The sequence below is a fragment of the Chlamydotis macqueenii genome, chromosome 1 (assembly GCF_036417535.1).
Source record: "Chlamydotis macqueenii isolate bChlMac1 chromosome 1, bChlMac1.mat, whole genome shotgun sequence".
Classification (NCBI taxonomy): domain Eukaryota; kingdom Metazoa; phylum Chordata; class Aves; order Otidiformes; family Otididae; genus Chlamydotis; species Chlamydotis macqueenii.
The window spans coordinates 89,056,543-89,076,919 of NC_141556.1; the positions used below are offsets into that span (position 1 = coordinate 89,056,543).

The following is a 20,377-nucleotide window of genomic DNA, read 5'->3' on the forward strand; positions in this document are numbered from 1 at the left end:
GTGCTGAGTACCTGAGACTAATTTCTGTTAGGTGGCCCTTTAGCTATGATGCTTATTCAAAGCAGTGCAAAACTGGATGCAAGAGCACTGCTGTGTTCCTGGTGTCTGTTTCACTTCATGTGAGCTTCAAAGAGAACAAGCCAACAGCCAGAAGAGCTGCTCCAGACCTGTCACAGGAAGGAGATTAATTCTGATTATTTATCAGGAGCACTAACATGAAATCGATAGGGTCTCACTCTGAAAGTGTCTTGTAGATAGGACTAGTGAGTTTCCCATTGGACTGTTGGCTAAGAATGACTCCTGCCTGCGCCAGACCGGAACCACACCGTTTCCCCTTGCTGGGGAAAAATAATACCTCTCACCTTTATTATGAAGGTCTCAGAACACTTTAATATCAAACAGAAATGATTCATCCCAATACTTCCATTGTAACAAGAGTGATATTATCTCCTCCTTCTTTCATACAGATCCAAACCTTGAGATTAAATGACTTGCCTGTCTCACTTTCAGAGCTGACTACAGAATCCACGAGACAAAAGTCCCAATCCAGTCTTTAAACTGAGAGGTCTTGCTGTTACCAGTCAACCTTGTACTCACCAATCTGCTGCACACTTCTTTTTCCCTCCTGTCTCTAATGCAGGAAGTAAAAAAAAAACATCCAGTTTTATGGTGAAAGTATCATCTGTGAGCAGAAAACAGCAAGAGGTTTAGGGCTCCTTTCCAGTTTTGGGAATGTCTGCATGCTCCGAAGGCAGCACTAGGCACAAGCAGTGGGTGGCTCATAGGAGACGTCCGTGTTGCCGGGGAGGGTGAGGTTCCAGGGCAGGCATGACATTGTCCTGCTGTGGGAAGAGCACAGGGAAGTCAGGCTGGGTGTTAGCAGGTGGAATTTGCTGTCCTAACACAGAGGCAAGCAAGCTGCTGATGGACCTTGTGCTGCTTTGCATGATGAACAGGGTGCTGTGCCCTGGCTGGGATGAATTGGCCAGAGGGTTCCATAGGGGGTTGTGTCCTTAACCTTTCCACTACCCTCTCGTAGCAGTACCATTGTTACTCTGAGTGCTCCCAGTTTAGTGACAAGAGCATAGTTGTGAACCTGTGCAACTCTACAGCTTTCCACCTCCATCACAGCCAAGTCCAGCACTTCCAGGGGTGCAGGTTAGCACACCTTTAAGGCAACGCGGCATGCTGTCCCATTCATAAGTGATAAAAAGCCATGAATTTCCACATTCATCCCAACTGTAGAGTGTTTTGCTCTGCAGAGCACGCTAGTAGGGAATAGTCCTTATGATCAAGGGAGTGTCTGGGATTTACATAGGAATGCCTCTTTTTTTCCCTGTCTGGGCCTACTGGATATATTTTTACTGTCTTATGCTTAAGTTTCCTTACTATCCATCAGAATAGAATTTGAATGTGAGCCCAGTTTCCCTTCTGCCTCTGTTTCCCCTGCTTTGGAGTCTCCACTAGCTTGCTTCAGCCTGGAGCCAGCATAAGAGTCAACTCAGAAGCAACATGGACAGAGTTTCCTGTGTCAGTATAGACCCAGCTATTTGCCATGCCTGCAAGAACTTTGGATCTGCGAAACTCCTGGCAAGAATATTGTATTATGGAGACCATTATCTGTCTCAGGATGAGAAGGTCTTGGCTGCTTCTACTCTAGGTAACGTAATTATGGCTGAAGGCATATACTCTACAATACTTGGCCTAAAAAATGCCGAAATGGTTGTCTTAGCCTTAGTATTTTCTAAATCTGTGCAGTATAAGAAACAGAAATATATTACTCGTCTTCTGTTGTCTCATCCTGAAAAATGTTCGTCTGTCATTTTTCAGATGGGGGCTCACTCTAGACAAGGGGAAAAAGGGGACAGAAATCAAGGGCAAAAGGAATAAATTGTAGTTAGTTCAAGCTTTTGCCATGGTTTGTGACTTAAGCATCTTCAAGGTAACGTGAGTCATGGCCATTTTCCTTCCATGGCACAACACTTTTATCCTGGAGGAGGAATTGTAGAAAGCTCGTAGAAAACTACCTTGGTAGTTTTTCTTTCTCACAGGTATAAAATAATTTCCATAGGGACACAGAGGTGATGGGAGAGACCTCTTTACATGTTTATCTAAACAGAAGAGACAATGTGTTGTTTCAAACCACAAGCTGCATCCACAGGCTTAGTGGATCCCTGTAAGATATTCCTGTGACTTACTTGCTATCAAGAGGCAGCAGGGCTACACAGAACTTGCCAACAATGGATGACTCATCCTTCCTCCAAAAGTGATTCTTAGGGAGATATTTCAGTGTCACGTTGTTTATCTCGCAGAGGGAAACTCTGTGGGCCAGCAGCCGTTTGCCTGTCTCCTGGTGCTTAGGTCTACAAGGCAAGGTGAGAGATGTGATTACCCTGAAGCCCTCACATAATAAAATTGAGTGAGAAGACTCATCTGTCAAAATAGGGCATTGCATGAGAGTCTTACAGGCTGTCTCTCCATGTTTTATCTCTGTAGTCAGGAATGTTTCTGTATAAATATCTTTCCCTCCATCACACAATTACAATAACCTCTTCTTGCTACTCCATACAGATTGAAACACTGCACAGATTGCTACAGAGTGAGTGGTAGATAAGGTCAACAACTATGAAATCATGAATGGCACAGATAAGGATTGATTGTTCACTATTTCTTCCAGTACACATACTAGGCATCACCAAAGCAAGCTAAGAGGTGGCAGGCTCAAAAAGATTGCACACTGCACAGAATACTTTTCCTTTTAAGCTGTTAAAATCCTTGCTGTGGGACGTTGTGGATGCTAGAAAGTTTACGTGACTGTACAAGTCATGGAGGGGACTGGACAAGTTCGTGGAAGACAAAAACTAATGAGGACAAAGATCTCACCTGTCAGGGACATGTAATTAGTCAGACTCTGGGAAAAGTATTTGGGGAAGTATTGCTACACGCTTACGCTGCCTTTTTTTTATACTCTTATCTATGTATTTGCTTTTGACCATGTTGAAGGTGGGATGCTTAGATAGAGGCATGCTTGTCTGTCCCTATGCTCTTATGCGGGTAACATGAACTGAGAAATGCCAGAGGTTTGGTAAACAGCCAATAATCAGAGCCCAGTCAGTTGTGTGCTACGAAGAAGTGCTGCTCAGCCATTTTACATAGGTGGGCCACCTCCCTTCTGTGGAGTCCATCCAACGGGCTTTCTTATGCTTGATCTACTTGGCACCTCTAAGAGCCTGGATATCATCGATTTCCTTGTGCTTATGAAGCTTGTGCTTGTGTGTCGCTGATTCAGCGCAATCCCAGAAGCACCTGAATGACTGCCTGATCAGAAACGTGATGGTAGGGAAAGGGGAGAGGTGACAAAAGGGTCAGGAAGAGCCTACAATTCTGCTAACCAAAGCTGCTCCCAGGAGCAGGCTGACAGCTGCACTCAGCATCCTTCTAGGCCAGAGTGGCCAACCCAAACAAGTACATCCAGTCCCTCCCTTAGACCACAGTGGTAGATGCTGGAGGTTTTGTGTTTCCGACTGTTGAAGCTGCCAAATATAGGAAGCATCATGAAATTGTGGTTACAAAGGTGAATAACGGATAGCAAATGGGAAAAAAAAAACAGAGGGGAGGCCATCTCTCTCTACAGCATATTGTCCATGGGCAGGATCCAGCCCCGCCCTAAGACAGAGGAACACAGTAAGGTTAAGCAGGTTGAAAAAAGTCACTCCTGGGACTGACATTTGATCCAACTCCACACAACCTTTGGATGGATGTAGGACTTTTGCCTGGCTTCAGAAGTATATTTTTTGGACATGGGGGATGATGTCATGTGATGTGTAAGCAACTGGGAATGCAGCTGGGAGGTGTGCTGTGTAACAAGCTCCTTACTCTGTCAGCTCCAAGGCAGCTATGGGGCCTGGGGACATGTCTCTTGGGGCACTCTGAGCAACGCGTGGGATAATGGCATCCTGAGGAGTGAGACTGGAATTGATGGTTGGGAAAGGAGAAGGGAAGGGCAATGTGAGGCAAGACACAACCATGTGAGTCACTTGCTGAAGGTATGAGACTGGCTGAACACTCCCAAGTCCCTGTGCACTTCTGGAAACTGCAGGATGACATCCATGTCGGATCACCTGAAATAAGTCAGTGATCCATCAGTGTCTGAACGGCGGTGTGAGAATCTATGTTTAGATGCCTGTTTGACACTCTAAGCTTGGCTGCACCAGAGGGCTGAGCTTCACCTAGGGTGGGGAAGTTTCTTTGCTGCAGTGTGAATGAGAAGGGCTATCTTCAAGTTTATATTTATACTCTCAAATCTGTAGGTTCATTAGAGTAAGCAAATTTTTCAGTTTAGACTTGTGCTTCTTAGGAAGGCACTTAAATGAAACACAGTTGCTGTTCTCCCAGGGTAAGGGTATCTCTGGATAGGTTACCCTGCTCTAATTCTACCGCCTTATTAAAACTTAAGGGTACAGCCTTTGAATTGCCTTGCCTGTCTCGCTCCCTGAGGCAGCCTTTCTCTCCAGTGTTCACATTCCTCCTGCTAGGCACCTATCAAATCCTGTGTCCCACAGCTCCAAAAGGAAGTGCTGCATGTCTTTCTGAGCAGATCAAGGGTCTTGACTTGACCTGAGTATTACTATTTCCTCCCTCCTGCGTCTTTGGAAAAGGCAGATTTGTCTTGCAAGCCAGGAAGGGGTTGAACAGACAGAGCTCCACCAGGCTGGAGTAAACTGCAAATTCCAGTGCCTGGCTGGAAATCTGTGACCAAGCAGCTATGTTACGCTGGAGAGCACCCTGGAGCGTGACTTCCCCTTCCCTGGTTCTCATCCCTACCTCCTGGTGCCCAGGATGGAAACAGGCACACAATTAGCTTCAGGTCACAATGTTCTTGTTTAACAGTATGGACTGTGTGGGAGCCCAGCGCTGGAACCCCTCTGATCCTAGGAGAGCTGCCTGGGGCTTTAGCAGACTGTTTTCCTGCTCCTGAGGCAGCCAGTAGCATGTACAAGCTACACATCTACATTGCAGTTCTCAGCCCACAGCAGTGGGTAGGAAGGCGTAGAAAGAAGTGAGGAAGACTACTTCTGGGGAACTTCTCTGTGGTGGGGAGATCCCCCTGTGGCAAGGGCTGTGGAACAGGAGTCTGAGTCTGGTCTTTTAATTCAGACAGAGTTTGGAGGAGGGAGATGCTTTCAAGAGAGATCTGTCTGTCTACACATGTCATTCTGGTCCCCTGCCCCCTGGTCTTTTCCCTACAATGGGAGCCTGAGATATTTGCTGCATTACTGCAGAGGCAACAAGCTACTGGACACATTTCTGACTGTGCTGAGATGCACTTTTCTCCTCTTTGCAAATGCTGTCCTGTTGCGCATCAAGAGAAATATCTAAGCCACCAAGTCCATCAGTCTGGAACCTCTGGTGTATGGGGTCTTGCTGTGGCCATCTCCGTCTGGCAGAGTAGGACTAATAACTATCTGACAGTGACTGTGGTTTGAATTGGCACCAGGCAAGGGTATGGTGTAGAAAACGAACCAGCATAGCAACACAAAAATATGCAAATTCGGGGATCCTGAAGTATACCTACTGCTTTTTGTGCGCTCAGGGAAGACGTGGACCTAGCCAGGGTTACTGAGTAATGGTAGCATATGCCTGGTTCTTGAGAGCATTTAAGGTAAACGTGGAGGGACTCAAGAAGAAAGGTTGTGGTTCATCACACAGTGATTGCACTCAGGGAGATATACTATTATGCCTTTCCTGGACCAGGATAAACATCCTTACACATGGAGCTGGGAAAAAATAGACCAGAAGTATGCACTGTCACTCACATGGTGATCTTCGCAGTGTCTTTGGTGCTGTTGCTGGAGAAAGTGATCTCAATGCTGGTGACTATGTTTCTTTTCTTCTGCAAGTGGAACTCAACCAGGCTGTGATGGACTGAACAAGAGGCAAAGTATGTGGGAGTGAGGGCAGGTACTATCAGTTTGACCTACCGCTGCCAAAAAAAGGTGTCTAGCATCTCCTCTGGCTCCACTGGCAAAAAGAAGATTAAACAGACGTAAGAAAGAAACTAGTCTCTGAGCTATGAGAGGCACAGTGGGCAGGTCTGCATAGGCCAGTGTAAACAGACAGGCATTTTCACTACCCTTTACTTCAGTCCTGAAGCCATGTGGCTGTCTTAATCCAGGGCTGTGGCCAGACTAATAAATACTTTGGAAAGGGGAGATTCGCAGAGTTACTGCTCTTCTCACTGAGCTGTGTGTCTCAGACCGACTGGGCCACAGCAGCTGATTCTGATAGGGACAGAGGGGGTGTGACTAACTGGCCTCCTCTGAGGGCCTCATTTGGTCAACCCTCTTCTGACTCACTACTTACCACAGAATGGGGCTGAGGGACTGGTCATTAAATAAACTTTCACTTCCTTGGGCAGCTTTCTCATGTTCACGCCTGCCTGTTCCAGCAGGCCTGCAGGAGGAAATAAAGCCAGGGCAGGGAAAGGCACGAATGACTCAGAACAGAAATATTATCGGCCCCGATTCACCTCCACTCACCCCACCCAACTCCACTGTCTCAGAGGACAGATTCATTTTTATACCAGTGCAAATCAGAGCAAGTACAGGTTTGTGGTGTCTGTTTGACAGGTTAACATTCCCTCAGAAAACTATTCTGGCTAACCCAGGTAATCACTGTCAGAATACCTCTTGGTGGCTTTGTTTCATTCTTCTGCTAGCAAACTGTGTCATCAGTTGCACCTGTGCAAAATGAGCAATACTTAAAGACTACCAAGTCACGAAACTTAGTGCCGATGTAAATGACAACGCAAACACAAGGTGCTGGGAAACTGAATTTCTTGGTCATGTGAGAAGACCACCATAACTTGAGGTACTTGCACCACAGACTAGCTGACAATGTGACTTGGTGAGATGGGGAAGGGGTGGCTGATCTGAGAGCACCTATATCAAAAGAGGCCTCTCCTTATATTCCTCTGGTACCAGACTGCAAATAGCACCAGAGGACACTTCCTCTCTTCGTGCCACAGTCCAGTTTCAGAAGCCTAAAAGAGGGAACTATTGCCTTCTCTCAGTCCAGGGCGTTCATCTGTGTGGCAGCCATGGCAGGAATTTATGAGAAAGAGATGACAGAGCAACAGTGAGTGGTTTGTAGAAGAATGGGACTTCAGGCTTGGGATAAAATTTCCAGCTGCTTCTCTAAACAAGACACTTTTTGAGCTAATTGCCCACTTGTTAGGCAGGTGATTCTGGAGACTGTCTTTCAAATAATTTGTGGGCCCTATGAAATGTTTAGAGATCAGAAATGTTCAAGATTTTGGTGTTTGACCTCAGGCAATATACGAGCTTTCAGAACTTCTCTACAGAAGCCTGAAAATAAACCAGCTTCTCACTATCCCCAAAGAGATCCAAAGCAATTCCTGCTCAGAGATATCTGAACTGCGTACTGTACTCTGCACTGACACCCGTCAGGAATATATTGTCATCTGCTCCAGGAGGGTCTCATGCTGCTACTGTACCTATTCTGGGACAGGAGAGCAGGAAGGGGTCAACACAGTCCAAGCAATGACCGTTTAAAAAATCTTGATGACTTGCACAGGGGAATGCCAGGATCGGACAGGAATGTTTCAAGGCACTGATATAGAGATGTACTGCCCTCATGTGATCACAGATCAGATACTTATAGCCTGCAAGAAAAAAAAAATGCATCCAGAGAAAAGCAGCCATGAGCCTTTCTGTTGGCTTCAGTCTTTTTGCATGTTCCCAAGGAACTGAGAGTCGAGAAACACTGATTCTGCAGCAATCACATTCCCATAAATAACATTTTGCAGGGTATCTCTGTGACTACAAGCCCAGATCTCACTGCAAGAGAAGTTATGCAGGAAGTTAGAAGTGTATCTCCCAGATTAACAGAGTTCCTCAGAAGAGGGGGACCACAAGCCAGCCATGTACCATCGATGAGGCCCCAAGCTCTCTGCAAGGGAGTAAAATCGCATTGACTCCCACCTGCACTGGGACACCAGCTCTGGGAAGTGAGGTACCATCGGTGACCCCTGTAACCTGACTCTCAATGTGGCTAGCTCATCGAGAATAAATTTGAATATTTATCCACACTATTTACTGCGTAAAGTCCTATTCTCTAGAAGGAAAGGACAGTAGTCATACAAGATGTCTCTCTAACTATAAACACAGCTTTCAGTATGAAAACAAAAAGAAGCTTTTCTAGTAGTGCCTAAGAGCCTTTCTGGCAAAAATGTTTTCTTTGTTGATATAAACTCTACTGATTCTAGGGTTTTGACTTACACAGAAGTATCACCAAAATCAAGTCTCTTGACAGCAGTGCTGCCAAGACACTTGATCTGTATATGATTTTAATTTCAGCTGCCTGTTGTACAGCTGAGAGGAGATGTGGGCCATGAATCTCTGCTGCCATATCTTTTTGCAAATACATGTTGTCTTGCTTCGATGTCTGCCCTGACTGCAGCAGGAGCTGGTTGCTAAACAGCATTTTCACAGGCTGCTAAATGGCCATGAAAGCCCTTTGCTTGGCCACAGAGTGTTCTCACCTGCAGAGATGAATCGGGGGCATCCTGGTTGATCTTTGCCTCCATTGACAAAATAATCGATGTGGCCTACAGGAATCCGGATCCCGAAATCTGAAAGGAGGTGAAATGCCACTTTATTCTTATGCTTGGCTCTTCTATAGGCTTTACCTCTCATCGTAATTGACAAGCCTCAATAATTGGTTGAATATTAGTAGTGCTGGACCAGTTCCAGCGCTGGAGACAGCAAGGAAACATTTCCTGTTCACAGAATGATAGAATAGTTTGGGTCGGAAGGGACCTTTAAAGGGCATCTAGTCCAACTCTCCTGCAGGGGCAGGGACATTTCCAACCAGATCACATTGCTGAGAGCCTCATCCAACCTGGCCTTGAATGTTTCCAGGGGCATCCACCACCTCTCTGGGTAACCTGTTCCAGTGTTCCACCACCCTCATTGTAAAAAATGTCTTCCTGATGTCTAATCTAAATCTAATGCCCTCTATTTTAGAACCATTACCCCTCGTCCTATCACAACAGGCTCTCCTGAAGAGTTTATCTTTGTCTTTCCTGTAGGCCTCCTTTAGGCACTGGAAGGCCACAATAAGGTCTGCCTGGAGCCTTCTCTTCTCCGGGCTGAACAGCCCCAACTCTCTCAGCCTATCCTTGCAGGAGAGGTGCTCCAGCCCTCTGATCATGTTCGTGGCCCTCCTCTGGACTTGCTCCAACTGGTCCATGTCCTTCTTCTGTTGGGGGCTCCAGAACTGGACACAGTACTCCAGGTGGGGTCTCATGAGAGCAGAGCAGAGGGGGAGAGTCACATCCCTTGACCTCCTGGCCACGCTCCTTTTGATGCAGCCCAAGATACAGTTGGCTTTCTGGGCTGCAAGCGCACATTGCCGGCTCATCTTGATCTTCTTATCCACCAGTACCCCCAAGTCCTTCTCCTCAGCCGATACGCCTGCATTGTGCAGGTACACTGCACAGAGCAGAGAGTGCTCCAGGTGCTGCCATCAAAATGGCTGTGAACTGCAGCTTAATCACCACCTCTGTGACTCGGGTTCTTGATTACGTATAAAGGAGAACAAAACTGACCACTACCTTAATTGGGGACTATGAGGCATGATTGAGAGTTATGTTGGTAGAGATTGTCATGACTTCCAGGCAAGAGGTGTGACTCAAAGGCACCACATTAATTTTTTTAGCACATTTTCTGCCTATGTAGACCCTAAGTGCTTTAGAAAAGTTACTCTGTTGTTGCACCAGCTGTTGGTTTGTCTCTGTTACTGACACTCACAGCAGCACTCTTTTTATGTGAGGTGGAAAAAAGCAAAGTAAGACCAGATATGTAAATTATTTCCATGTGGTAAAGGCCGTGCTGAGCTGATTCTGTATAAACTCACTCTGCTGTAGCAGGGTTAAGGAACTAATATTTGCTGGAAGATTGTCCTCTGCGTAATCTCCACCTGTTTGTTTCTGTGAAGTACTCCGGGATACAGATACTTGTCAATGAATAAATCATTAAAGCCTATCTAATCAAAAAACATCCTCTGAGTGAACCTGACCTCATGGTAATCTGGCATAAAAGGCACAATGACCTACACGCTCAACAATATTGACGGCAGAAGGAACAGAAGCATGGGCTGAAGAAGATGGAAGCCAGCTTACTGTCAGCATCGGTATGAATGGCTTCCACGAAGAGGGCATCCCGAGGATCCAGGCGTTCCTCAGGGCTGGCTCTGGTGTATTTAGGGCCTGCAGGATCCAGGCCTGTAAAATAATCAAACGCCTCAACAAGAAGTGCTCTTCAGCCTCTCTCTTTCTTATTTCTGGACCAGTTATTTTATCCAAAACTTAAAAAATGTTGCTAGGCAGAAGTGATAAATTTTTCCCAGGTTGCACTGGTTATGCTCCAGAATGGCTCCTGCACCATCTAACTTCCTTACCTTGTCCTCCACTGCTCCACTCCTCTTTAGTAGTTTTGTACCTCAAGTCTCTAGGCTGTAAAGCCATGATGACTGACCTTCAGATACCTCTGACAGAGTGGGTGCAGAGTGTGTTTTGTATTTTCAGTGGAAGAGAATCAAACTTCTAAGACCTTGCCTAATTGTACTGTCATCTGTATTAGCGCTAGTCTGAGAAATGTCACTGAAGATCATCAGTTAGGTGATGAATTCAGCATCCCAGGCATTAACCAATCCAAGCATTACAAAGGTTTGATACTATCAAACATCCGTTAAACAAAGAGGCTTCTGAGCCCTCTCTCCACAAATAAAGTTGAGTCCCTAAGCAGCCATGTACATTTTTGCCTAAAATTTGCTCCTAGAGCAACTTCTGGGGAGTCAAAGGAATACAGAAAATTATCCATGGCAATACCAAACCAAGGAATAGGTCAAAGATTTTTTTTTTCCTGGCTGAGATTTAACCTGTTCACTTTTCCTAGAAAAGTAATCTCACACGATTTTTTTTTACTCCCCAGGCAACAACAATAGTTTAAGAAGCAGCTCTGCTCCACATTCCACTTAGCCTTATAGCTGGCCAGTTTCACCGCCTTGGACTCAGTCCCATTAATTCTCTATGGAGAGGCAATATCAACAGTATACAAACTGATGCGTCTGCATTTATGAGGGGGGAGGGAAGGAGAAAAAGGGAAAGAAGGAAAAAAATTCTTTCCTATTCTTTCAATAAATAAAAGCTAATAATGGGACAAGTGGTCAGAAGAATTTACCACTTTAATTTTTCTTCTGTGTTCTTTAATCTTGATACATAGAAAAAGCTGAGAGGTTCTCCACCCACTTCTACAGACGAATTTTTAGTTAAACACTTTAGGAGATACTGAAAAGTGTTATTCAGTGTAGCTTAAAGCTCTTCCATGAGTAGCAGTCAATTCTAGCACAGCTCCAAGGCAAACACGTTTCTGTCCTCTATTCTCTGTGTCTACCTCCTCCAAGCACAGGCTTTGAACTCCTTTGAGATTTACATCCCCAGCAGCTAAGAAAACTGTTCACTGAAGCTATACTGCATGCAGCTGAATTCCCTCAGGCTTTTTCATCTCCTTTGCAAGAACTGAAAAGACTTGCTTTTCAGCAATTTTGGATATGGGCTGTTCATTCCCGTTCCCGTACCATTTGCTTTCCTCCACAAGGAGATATCCAGAGGAACAGGCATGGGTTAAAGACACTCACTTCACAAAAATAAATTCAGTGCTCTGATCTCAAAGGCTCACTCTGGTTTTGTTCCACAGCTCTTTTTAGGTGATTGAAGACACTTTAGCAAACTGGCTCTGGGACCACACGCTCTCTGTGTGTATGCATGCGTGTGAGGAGGCAGGAGATGAGATCAGGCATATCTTGGGTCTAATTACACCTGTCTTCAGGCTCCTAAATCTGAACTAGAACCTGCAATGCCCAGTGTACCTATGAAATCATAGGACAATCAGGAATGTAGAAAAAGGGTTGTCTTCCAGCAGAGATAAAAAGTAACAGAATAAGTAAACCTACAGAGCTTTTATTACATGTAGATAACATAAAGGGGAAGAGTCTCTGACTCTGAAGTTAATTACCATGGTTTACTGGGAAAATGTTTGCTTCTGCTTATCTGAAGATGCTGCTGATCATAAAATCCTGGTGCAGGAGAGTGGTTATTGCAAGTCTCTCCTAATGGAAACTTTGACTCACAGCTTAAAAAAGGGCCCAGCATGAAACTCAGCTCCTGTAAGAAATGCCTGTATTTCGTGCGGTGTGGGTAGCTGTGACATGAGAAGGCTGAACCAACATTTCTCTGTACTGCCCTGCTGAGTGTACAGTGAGACCCTCTTTGAGGATACCTCTGTGAGATAGACCAGCATGGGCTGAGGCAGACTAGGAGCTGTGGTCACTCTACTAGAGCCTTTATGTCTGTTCCTTCTTGGTGGCATTTTCCCTCCTATCGAAATGAATCTCTATCCCTGGGGATTCCCAGAACTTGACAAGACCCTCAACAACCTGACCTGACTTAGAAGACAGCCCTGGTTTGAGTGGAGGAGGTGGACTAGAGACTTTCCAAGGTCCCTTCTCACCTAAATAATTCTGTGATTCTATTCACACTCCATACCTGAAGGCTAACAAGGCCCTCAGTGAACCAAAAAGCTCCAAATGCCACAATCAGCCTCTAATCATCTATCTCTGTAATTCCCCCACTGCAACCTCTTCCTCACACCCAGGAGTCTAGCTCTCTGTGTTTAAGGTCAGCTCTGATTTGCTACAACTGGATGGCCTTAGACCAGTCTACTGTGAAAACAGCTGACTTCTGGGACAGAACAGCAAGAAGCCTCATCTGGGGCCTCCCAACATTGCTTCAGGCTCTTGCCTTTGGTCCTTGCCTGAGCTGTTTTGTAGGGATGCCATGCCCAGACCTGTGTCTTGCTGGTCCTGCTTTTATCTTGCTGACTTGACTTCCAGGCTCAACCTTGGGCTTGCCTCATCACTACATTCTTGCCTGGTGATGACTGGCCTGTAGATGACCCTGGTTCCTGTCACTGGACCTGCTCTGCTCTTCTTGCCCAGATATGGTTGGACTGTGTCCCTTGTCCTGTCACTGCCCCTGCCTACCTTGCTATCCCCTTGGCTCTCAGCTCACATTTTCCTGCAGAGCAGCTCACTCTTGCTGCTCCCCTGCAACGACATGCATTGTGGGCTCTAAGTTTAAGAACCACAGAGTTATACATGCTATAAAGTGGAAGCAAAGCATGTGGGTGTTGTGGGTTTTCATTAGTCAGAAGGCCTCATATTCTTTTATGCTGGCACCAGCTGAAGAGAGGAGCAGAGGCAGAAGGACCCTTTTGCAAATATGTCCATTCTTTTGGTGGTATGGAGGGGACTGATGGCTGGAAAAGCATTGCCAGGCTCTTCTGAAGATAGGAAGAAACCCATAAGCTTGGATCTAATGAGCCCTCATGCAATTAAAAGACCACTACGGATGACTCCCCTTCCTTGTTCTTTCATTCTCTCCCTTGAAGAGCAGGCGAGGACCCAAGATTCAGTTTTATGATACCTGTTATCCGTCCCAGCTGACCGCCATGGAAGTGGCCCACCAAGCCCCCGACATGCGCACCAAGGCTTACTCCAATGATGTGGATGGATGTCCCTGAGACTCCCAGGGCCTGCAGATTGATGATAATACAAATTAATGTTTCTGCAGCAGAAAGGTGAAATACCCTGTCCTAGTCCACACAGTAGCTCTGTAACTCTTGTAATATAGGATTGCTTTTGAGGTGTATGGTGGAGGACTAAATAGATGTGGGAATGGCTGCCCTTTCTGTTTTTCAGAGTCTTTCTTCAGGTCCATATATGCAAACCCAACCCTAACCAGGTTGGTCAGATGCTTTTGTTCCTAACAGAAGATACAGCCTGTATCTTCTCTTTCCACAGCTTGCTTCAAACTGAATTTCCTTCTCTCAGCTAAGTGACCCATGTTCACCATGTGAATAATATTTTTCTCTGTAAAGCAGAAGGATTTTTTTCCACTTTTACACCACCATTGCACCAATATCCTGATTAGTATTTTAAGATTATATTTTCAGAGATTAAGGATTTATTCATGGGCTGAACTGCCAGGTAAAGCACAGCCACTTAGACCTCATGTGAGATGACCCGATCTACAGGAATTCAGCTGCCTGCAGGCTGGTCTGCATGATGTGGTACCTTACAATGGGAGAGCATATGGTGCATGAAAGCATGGCGGCAAGATGAAAAATCCTGACTTTGAAATCTATGAGGCCATATCCTGGAGCAGTACTGAAGCCGATGAGAAGAGAAAATAGTTTTCTCTGGTGTGGTGTTGCAGGAGAGGCTGGACAGAAAGAGTCCTTTAGTAGCTGGACTAGAGCTCAGTACAGACACAGAAAGACTGGTGGGGACACTGTCCAGCTCAGACATTTGTTCACTGTGTGACCTAATCAGTAATGAGGGGTGACAGTCCTCTCCCTCTCCACCCCAGCCCCCATCCCCATCCTTCTAATGACACAGCGGCTCCAAGGGTTGCTGTATTTCCAGATAGAAATGTGTGACTGTGCACAACATGGTGCATACCCAGGAACTTCCACGCTGTGCAGCCTGGGTCTGCAGTGCAAACGTTACACGGAGAGTTTATCCATAGATGGTTAACACAAAGATGTATCACCCTCATTGTGTGTTGTTCAGCTAGGCTGTGCACAAACAAACTGGGGCACACCTAGGGATTTCCAGCTACTGGGAAGTATATCTGAAGCCCAAAGCAAATATAAAACAGCCTCAGATCCCACCCCCTCCATCTCCCTGCGCAAAATTTATGGGTAGAGGAAGAAGACTGTCCAGTGAACCATGGACCTGGGAAAACCTAAGGCATCCTTCAGGTTTGTCCTGGGCTGGGGAGGCAGCTGACAACTGGGATGTTTTTCCAGAAAATGTCAAAACTGGAGAGAAAGAATAAAAGCAGTGGCATGCTCAAGCCTTGAAGACAGAGAGGGAAAAAAAGAAATCTCTTTAGTGCTACACAGCACTCACTCTGGAATAAGGAGCCCAGTTGTCCAGCTCCTGGAGACAGCAGGTTGGGAGCAGCTCTCTGGATTGTTTATGTGAGTGATGCTCTCTAGCCATGCTCCCTCCCTCTCCCCCACACTGGAAATGCACAGTAGCTTACCAGCAGCTTGCTGATGAATTGTGAGATGGAGAGGGCCAGTTGTGTGACGTTTTCCACTGCAGAGGGATAGGCTCCTGTAGACCCATAAACCCAGTCTACTGCAATTATGTTCACCCGGCTTGTGTGCAGTATGGCACGGACAAGCCCTTCAATCCAGGAAGGCTTGGTACCCAAAGCCCTGCAGAGTCATCAGAAGCAAATATGTTAGGTGTCTTCCAAAGTAAGGCATATTGTTCACTAGTGCTGGAGCTTCACATGTCCCAGTCTGGCAGCTGCCAGACAGTTGCTGAAAGTTTTTTCTGGTGCCAGACAGCCACCCCTGGCATTTCTTTGCAGTGGTGTAATAACACTTTCCAGAATGGGCTGATTCAGAAGGGAACTAGATATTTTTATGAATAAGATTTGCAGACGGTTTAAAATGACAAGAATATTGAAGAAAAGACTTCTTAAATAAAAAGGTTGAAAGAAGGAAAGAAAAGGAAAGAGGAAAAAGAGGAGAGAGTGAGAGAACGAGGAAGAGAGCAAGATAAAAAGAGAGATTGATTCTAATTTCCTAACTTTTTTTAGGCTCCAAAAAATGTGAAACACACACAAAATAGGCAGCTGGTCACAACCTAAAGGACTTCAAGTTGTGTTATAATGAGGGTTGTCAGTGGCATTTTTCATGACTCCCGCCCTGGCCCACCAACAGCCTCGCAGACAATTGCTGGGTCTGGTTTGGGGCTGAGGACTCCAGACTCTGTACTTTGCAGGTGTTTTGTGTGCAGCCACTCTGCCAGGGAGACTAAGAAGGTCACACGAGCAGAAGGTTTCCATCCCAGCCCCACCCAGTGCGTGGGAATGCCCCAGCAGTATTTAATTTACCCCTTAACTCTTAGTCACAGTGCTCTTCTTTCTCTCACCTGAAGCCATGGATTATGATCTTGGTTTCCAGGCTGCTGTTGAAGCTGGAGTTCTTGATGTCATCATCAGTTAAAATCAGCTCACCACAGTTGGGGCTTGAGGAGGTGAACAGAAGAAACTGGATCTTAAGTTTACGGCCCTGTAGGAAACTGGCTGTCTGGAAGTCAGTGCAGTGATGCCCTGAGAGCCTGTCTATATTCCCTGCAACGAGAGGGAGTGAATAGCATATTTAGTCTGCAACGGAAAAAAAAAAAGCTCATTCTAACTCATTAGGAAAATGAAGGTAGCAATCTTGCTTCTATTGATAAAGATTTGAAGGATAGAACAAAAATTTAAAACATCATATTCTGTAAATTTTATCTCTCTGATAAAGTTGTTTCTGTCCTTTGATGGAGTTCCAGCACTGGCTGGGGAAGATAACCATGGATGTCATGGTAGCTTTAACTTCTGATAGCTGTTTTACTGAGACATAAATGACATTCTGTTGTTCTTTTTTTTTTTTTTCCAAATCGGCCACAACACCAGCTACTAAGTACATTTATGAGCTGGCTATTAGATCTTTAAAAAAAATGGTTGCCCACAGGTAGTCACCATTGAATGGGGATATTTCTATTCAAATACTGGTAGGCTTAGTAGAAGGTACAATTGGCAATTGTATTGAAAATGCAGAATTAAATATGAGAATGCTGATGACAAAATGTGTCACTGATAATTTCCTGATCGATGCATTTACTGGATGAAAATCCTTTATGGGGAGGAAGAGGCAGCTGCTAGAAGGCTGATCTAGGCAGAAGAAAAATTATCTCAAACCTGTAGCTAGTTAAAAAAAAACTAACAAATTTAGGCTAGAAAGCAAGCATATTAAGTTTAGCAGTATGTATGGCTTGCAGTCATTTCAGCGGACTGGCTGCTATTTTGGAAGGCTTGTTGAAGGTAAATTGTTGGATTTACTGAAGGATTAATTGAGTGAAATTTATTAACCTGCAATGAGCAGGAAGCCAAATAATTGATTAAATTATCTCTTCTGACCTAAAAAATGTTACTTTATGAACTGGCATAGTTGCATCCTGCTGCAATGGCAATGCAAGCACCTTCCCTTTTCTGGACTGGAGGAAGCAAAACAGCCTTGAATCTGCATGTACAAGAAAATAAAATAAATATTAAAAAATCAAACACCCAGCTTCCTAACTGCTGGCTGTTCCCATAAAAGATGCTTTACAGTAGCTAAGCATAACATGGCCTAACGGTCAGCACAAAGTGAGATTCAACATTCAGATTCCCCCTTGTGGGATGTGACTATCCCTTACTGTTGTTTATTTTGGTCTTCCTGTGTACCGAAGGCAAAAGAGAAAGAAATGGTCTCCGAGACCAGTTCAGAAAAACTGCAGCTCATGAGCCAGCTTAACTAGCAAGGGGAGGTTCAGTGCAAGCATGGGGCCTGTCAGAAATGGCATAAGATGAGGGGGATCGTAAGTAAAGGTAAGGCAGGAGGTGCACTGCTGTGAAGCTGCAGGTGATGTGGTGTAGTGACGGTCACAAAAGCAGTTTTCATTGGCAGTACAGTTAAAGAAAGAAATTGAAGTGTGGCATCTGTTAGTTTTCTTTCAGCTACTGCAGATTACACTTGCTAAGCTTTCAAAGCAGGAGAGGTCAGTGGCAGAGGTCAAGCGGTCCCTTTTCCGCTTCCTTACAGTTTGGGGTAAACCTAGATCATTCTTTTAAATCAGGTTAGTGGAATTAAATTACTGAGACTGATTGAATCAAAGTGTGGGAGAAGAAAGGACCATTCTTGTACTACCATTTCTCCTGGCACCTAACTAGATTATAGCAAGGACCTCCTGGCATACAGGTTGTTTAGGGAGAATTGAATTCAGATACTTCTGTGTAAAACCTTCAATCCCTTGCCAGGCACTCATGTTTTTCCTACCTGCTTGTGCTGAGCTGAGCAGCAAGAGGACAGCAAGAACAATGAGCGGCTTTCTCTTCGGATCCTCAACCATCTTCCTGTTAGTCCACGACAAGTACAAGGATTGTCCAGGGAAAAACAGCGGTGGTGTGTTGCTCGATCAGCTTGACTCTATTAATGATCAACCAGACTGCTCTTTTGGGAAAAAAAAGGGTAGGCGCAATCACCTCTGCTCTTGTTTGACCATTAGCCAAAGTCTGTGTCAGCAGACGGCTTCACTAACTTTGATTAAAAAAGACTCTGATACCTCCCTTTCCTCAAGGTAAACTTCTAATTTCAGAAATCAGCTAGTGAAACCAGTCCCAGTAGATGACAGAGTCACATCTTTGCCATCTAGACCTGTCTGCCAAATTCTGACTGGGGACAGTGATTCGTCACAAGGCTTCACAGTAAGCCTATGCCAAGAGGATTCATACCAGCCTTGCATCTGTGTATTTCCCTATTGCACTGGTGTCTCTTTCCTCTTTTTCTACTTTTGGTCAGATTCTTGTAACTGCCAAAAGAAGGCAAAGCAATGGATTGCTTCTGAGAAGTGAGGGGGAAGACAGACTAAAATGTAACCAGTGGCCATATCGCCTTAATACACTTAGATTGTACATTTCTTGGGGTGGGGACACTCTTAACTTTTCCTGTGGAGACTAAATTTCAGATAATACAGAACATAAAAGGATGATCTCAGTAATGCACCAGTATCATAAGCATACAAATACTTCAAACAGATCTTTGAATAAAACACTTCAGTGCTTTGGTGTAAACAGATGGGGAAGCATAAGCGCCCAACCAAACGTGCAACTAGGAGTCCGTCACACCACATTAATGAGATGGCAGTACCACCTCCCTGGCTGTGTTAGACTTTCAGGTAGAGGGGCACACCTGTTTCCTAATTCTCATTGGTGCATGTTGGTCCTTCTTGCAGAATCATGTCACAGGGTTGGAAAGGACCTTTAAAGGTCATCTAGTCCAACCTCCCTGCAAGGAGCAGGACTGTGTTAAAGTCTTACAGAAGTCCAGGTAGACAATATTCATAGCTCTTCCCTTGTCCACTGATGTAGTCACTCCATCACAGAAGGCCACCAGGTTGGTCAAGCAGGACTTGCCCATGGTGAAGCCATGCTGGCTGTCTTAAACCACCTCCCTGTCCTCCATGTGCTTCAGCATAGCTTCTAGGAGGATCTGTTCCATGATCTTCCCAGGCACAGAGGAGAGGCTGACAGGCCTATAGTTCCCAGGATCCTCCTTTTTAAAAAATGGATGCAATGTTTCCCTTTTTCCAGTCATCAGGGACTCCACCTGACTGCCATGACTTTTCAAATATCATGGAGAGTGGCTTGGCAACTACCTCAGCCTGTTCCCTCAGGAGTATGGGATGCATCTTGTCAGGTCCCATAGACTTATGTATATTCAGGTTCCTCAGGTGGTCATGAACCTGATCTTCTTACAGTGGGTGGGACTTTGCTTCCCCAGTCTCCATCTTGTGGTCCATCCACTTGAGGTGCGGGAAGAGGGGTTACCAGAAGAACAAGGCAGCTTTGCCTTTGACTGTGTTAAATGGCAAGAAGGGTAAGGCACAAAGGAACATTCCCTGTCAAAGCACTATTCTACAGATGCTTTATTTGAACAACAAAATGAAGAAATTGCTGCAGTCTGATCAGACAGATGACCAAATACCTTTCCAAAAGCATCAGACATCATTTTCCTTTGCAGTTATTGGCAATAGCAGTAATTTCCTTACCCCAGTTTTCTCCAGTCAAAGGCTTTGGGGCTGTTTTAGGCAGAAGATCTTTTTTATTTCCAAGTCACTCCTGAGAGAAATTTCTCTGGTTCTCACAGGGAAGTTAGGCAGCATCAGATGCCTAGCCTGGAGGGCTACTGAAGCCCTGCCCCATCTGCATCCTCCCAGAGAGACATAAATACAGATATGTTCAGATCCTGAAATACTTGGCTCCACGATCAAGCCGGCTTATTGTCAGAGAAGTAAGTTCTTAGTGTCTCTTCAAATATGCAACTGAGTTTGTTAACCCAATCAGTTTTCCAAGATTGAAAGCTGCAATACAAATAGCCAACTTCTGGCTTCCAGCCCACTCTTCATCTTTCCAACCCCAGCAAACGACTCATGTTCATTCAAAGATTGTAAGACAAAAGCCTGTAGACTGCAACGAGCCCACTCCTTCATTACTCCCACAAATTCCATTGATCCGGCTAATTTCTGAATCAAGAAAAAAAGGAAATAAACTTGTGAAATCATACCAATAGGCGGTGACATTTCCATATGAGCCTCCAGAGCAATAGCGTAATTGTGAAAAATTACATATTTC

The 20,377-nt window shown here is 45.1% G+C and overlaps 1 protein-coding gene across 3 annotated transcripts; it reads right to left on the reverse strand.

The window, feature by feature from the left end:
• Positions 1-253: 253 nt before the first annotated feature.
• On the reverse strand, positions 254-18,139 carry PLA1A (phospholipase A1 member A). Of its 3 annotated transcripts, XM_086769638.1 has the most exons (13): positions 18,024-18,139; positions 16,096-16,297; positions 15,194-15,371; positions 13,570-13,676; positions 11,613-11,690; position 11,359; positions 10,205-10,325; positions 8,564-8,653; positions 7,517-7,684; positions 6,364-6,453; positions 5,817-5,925; positions 2,199-2,363; positions 254-842 (listed from the first exon to the last, which is right to left on the reverse strand). In XM_086769638.1, exons 1-13 carry the CDS (start codon positions 18,094-18,096, stop codon positions 758-760), a joined length of 1,467 nt encoding a protein of 488 aa, XP_086625764.1. In that variant the 5' UTR covers positions 18,097-18,139; the 3' UTR covers positions 254-757. The 3 variants fall into 3 exon arrangements, with proteins under 3 accessions (XP_086625764.1, XP_010115133.2, XP_086625724.1); XM_010116831.2 differs by lacking the exons at position 11,359; positions 11,613-11,690 and having other exon boundaries at positions 10,205-10,306; positions 13,568-13,676; XM_086769598.1 differs by lacking the exons at positions 10,205-10,325; position 11,359; positions 11,613-11,690 and having other exon boundaries at positions 13,568-13,676.
• Between the last annotated feature and the right edge of the window lie 2,238 nt (positions 18,140-20,377).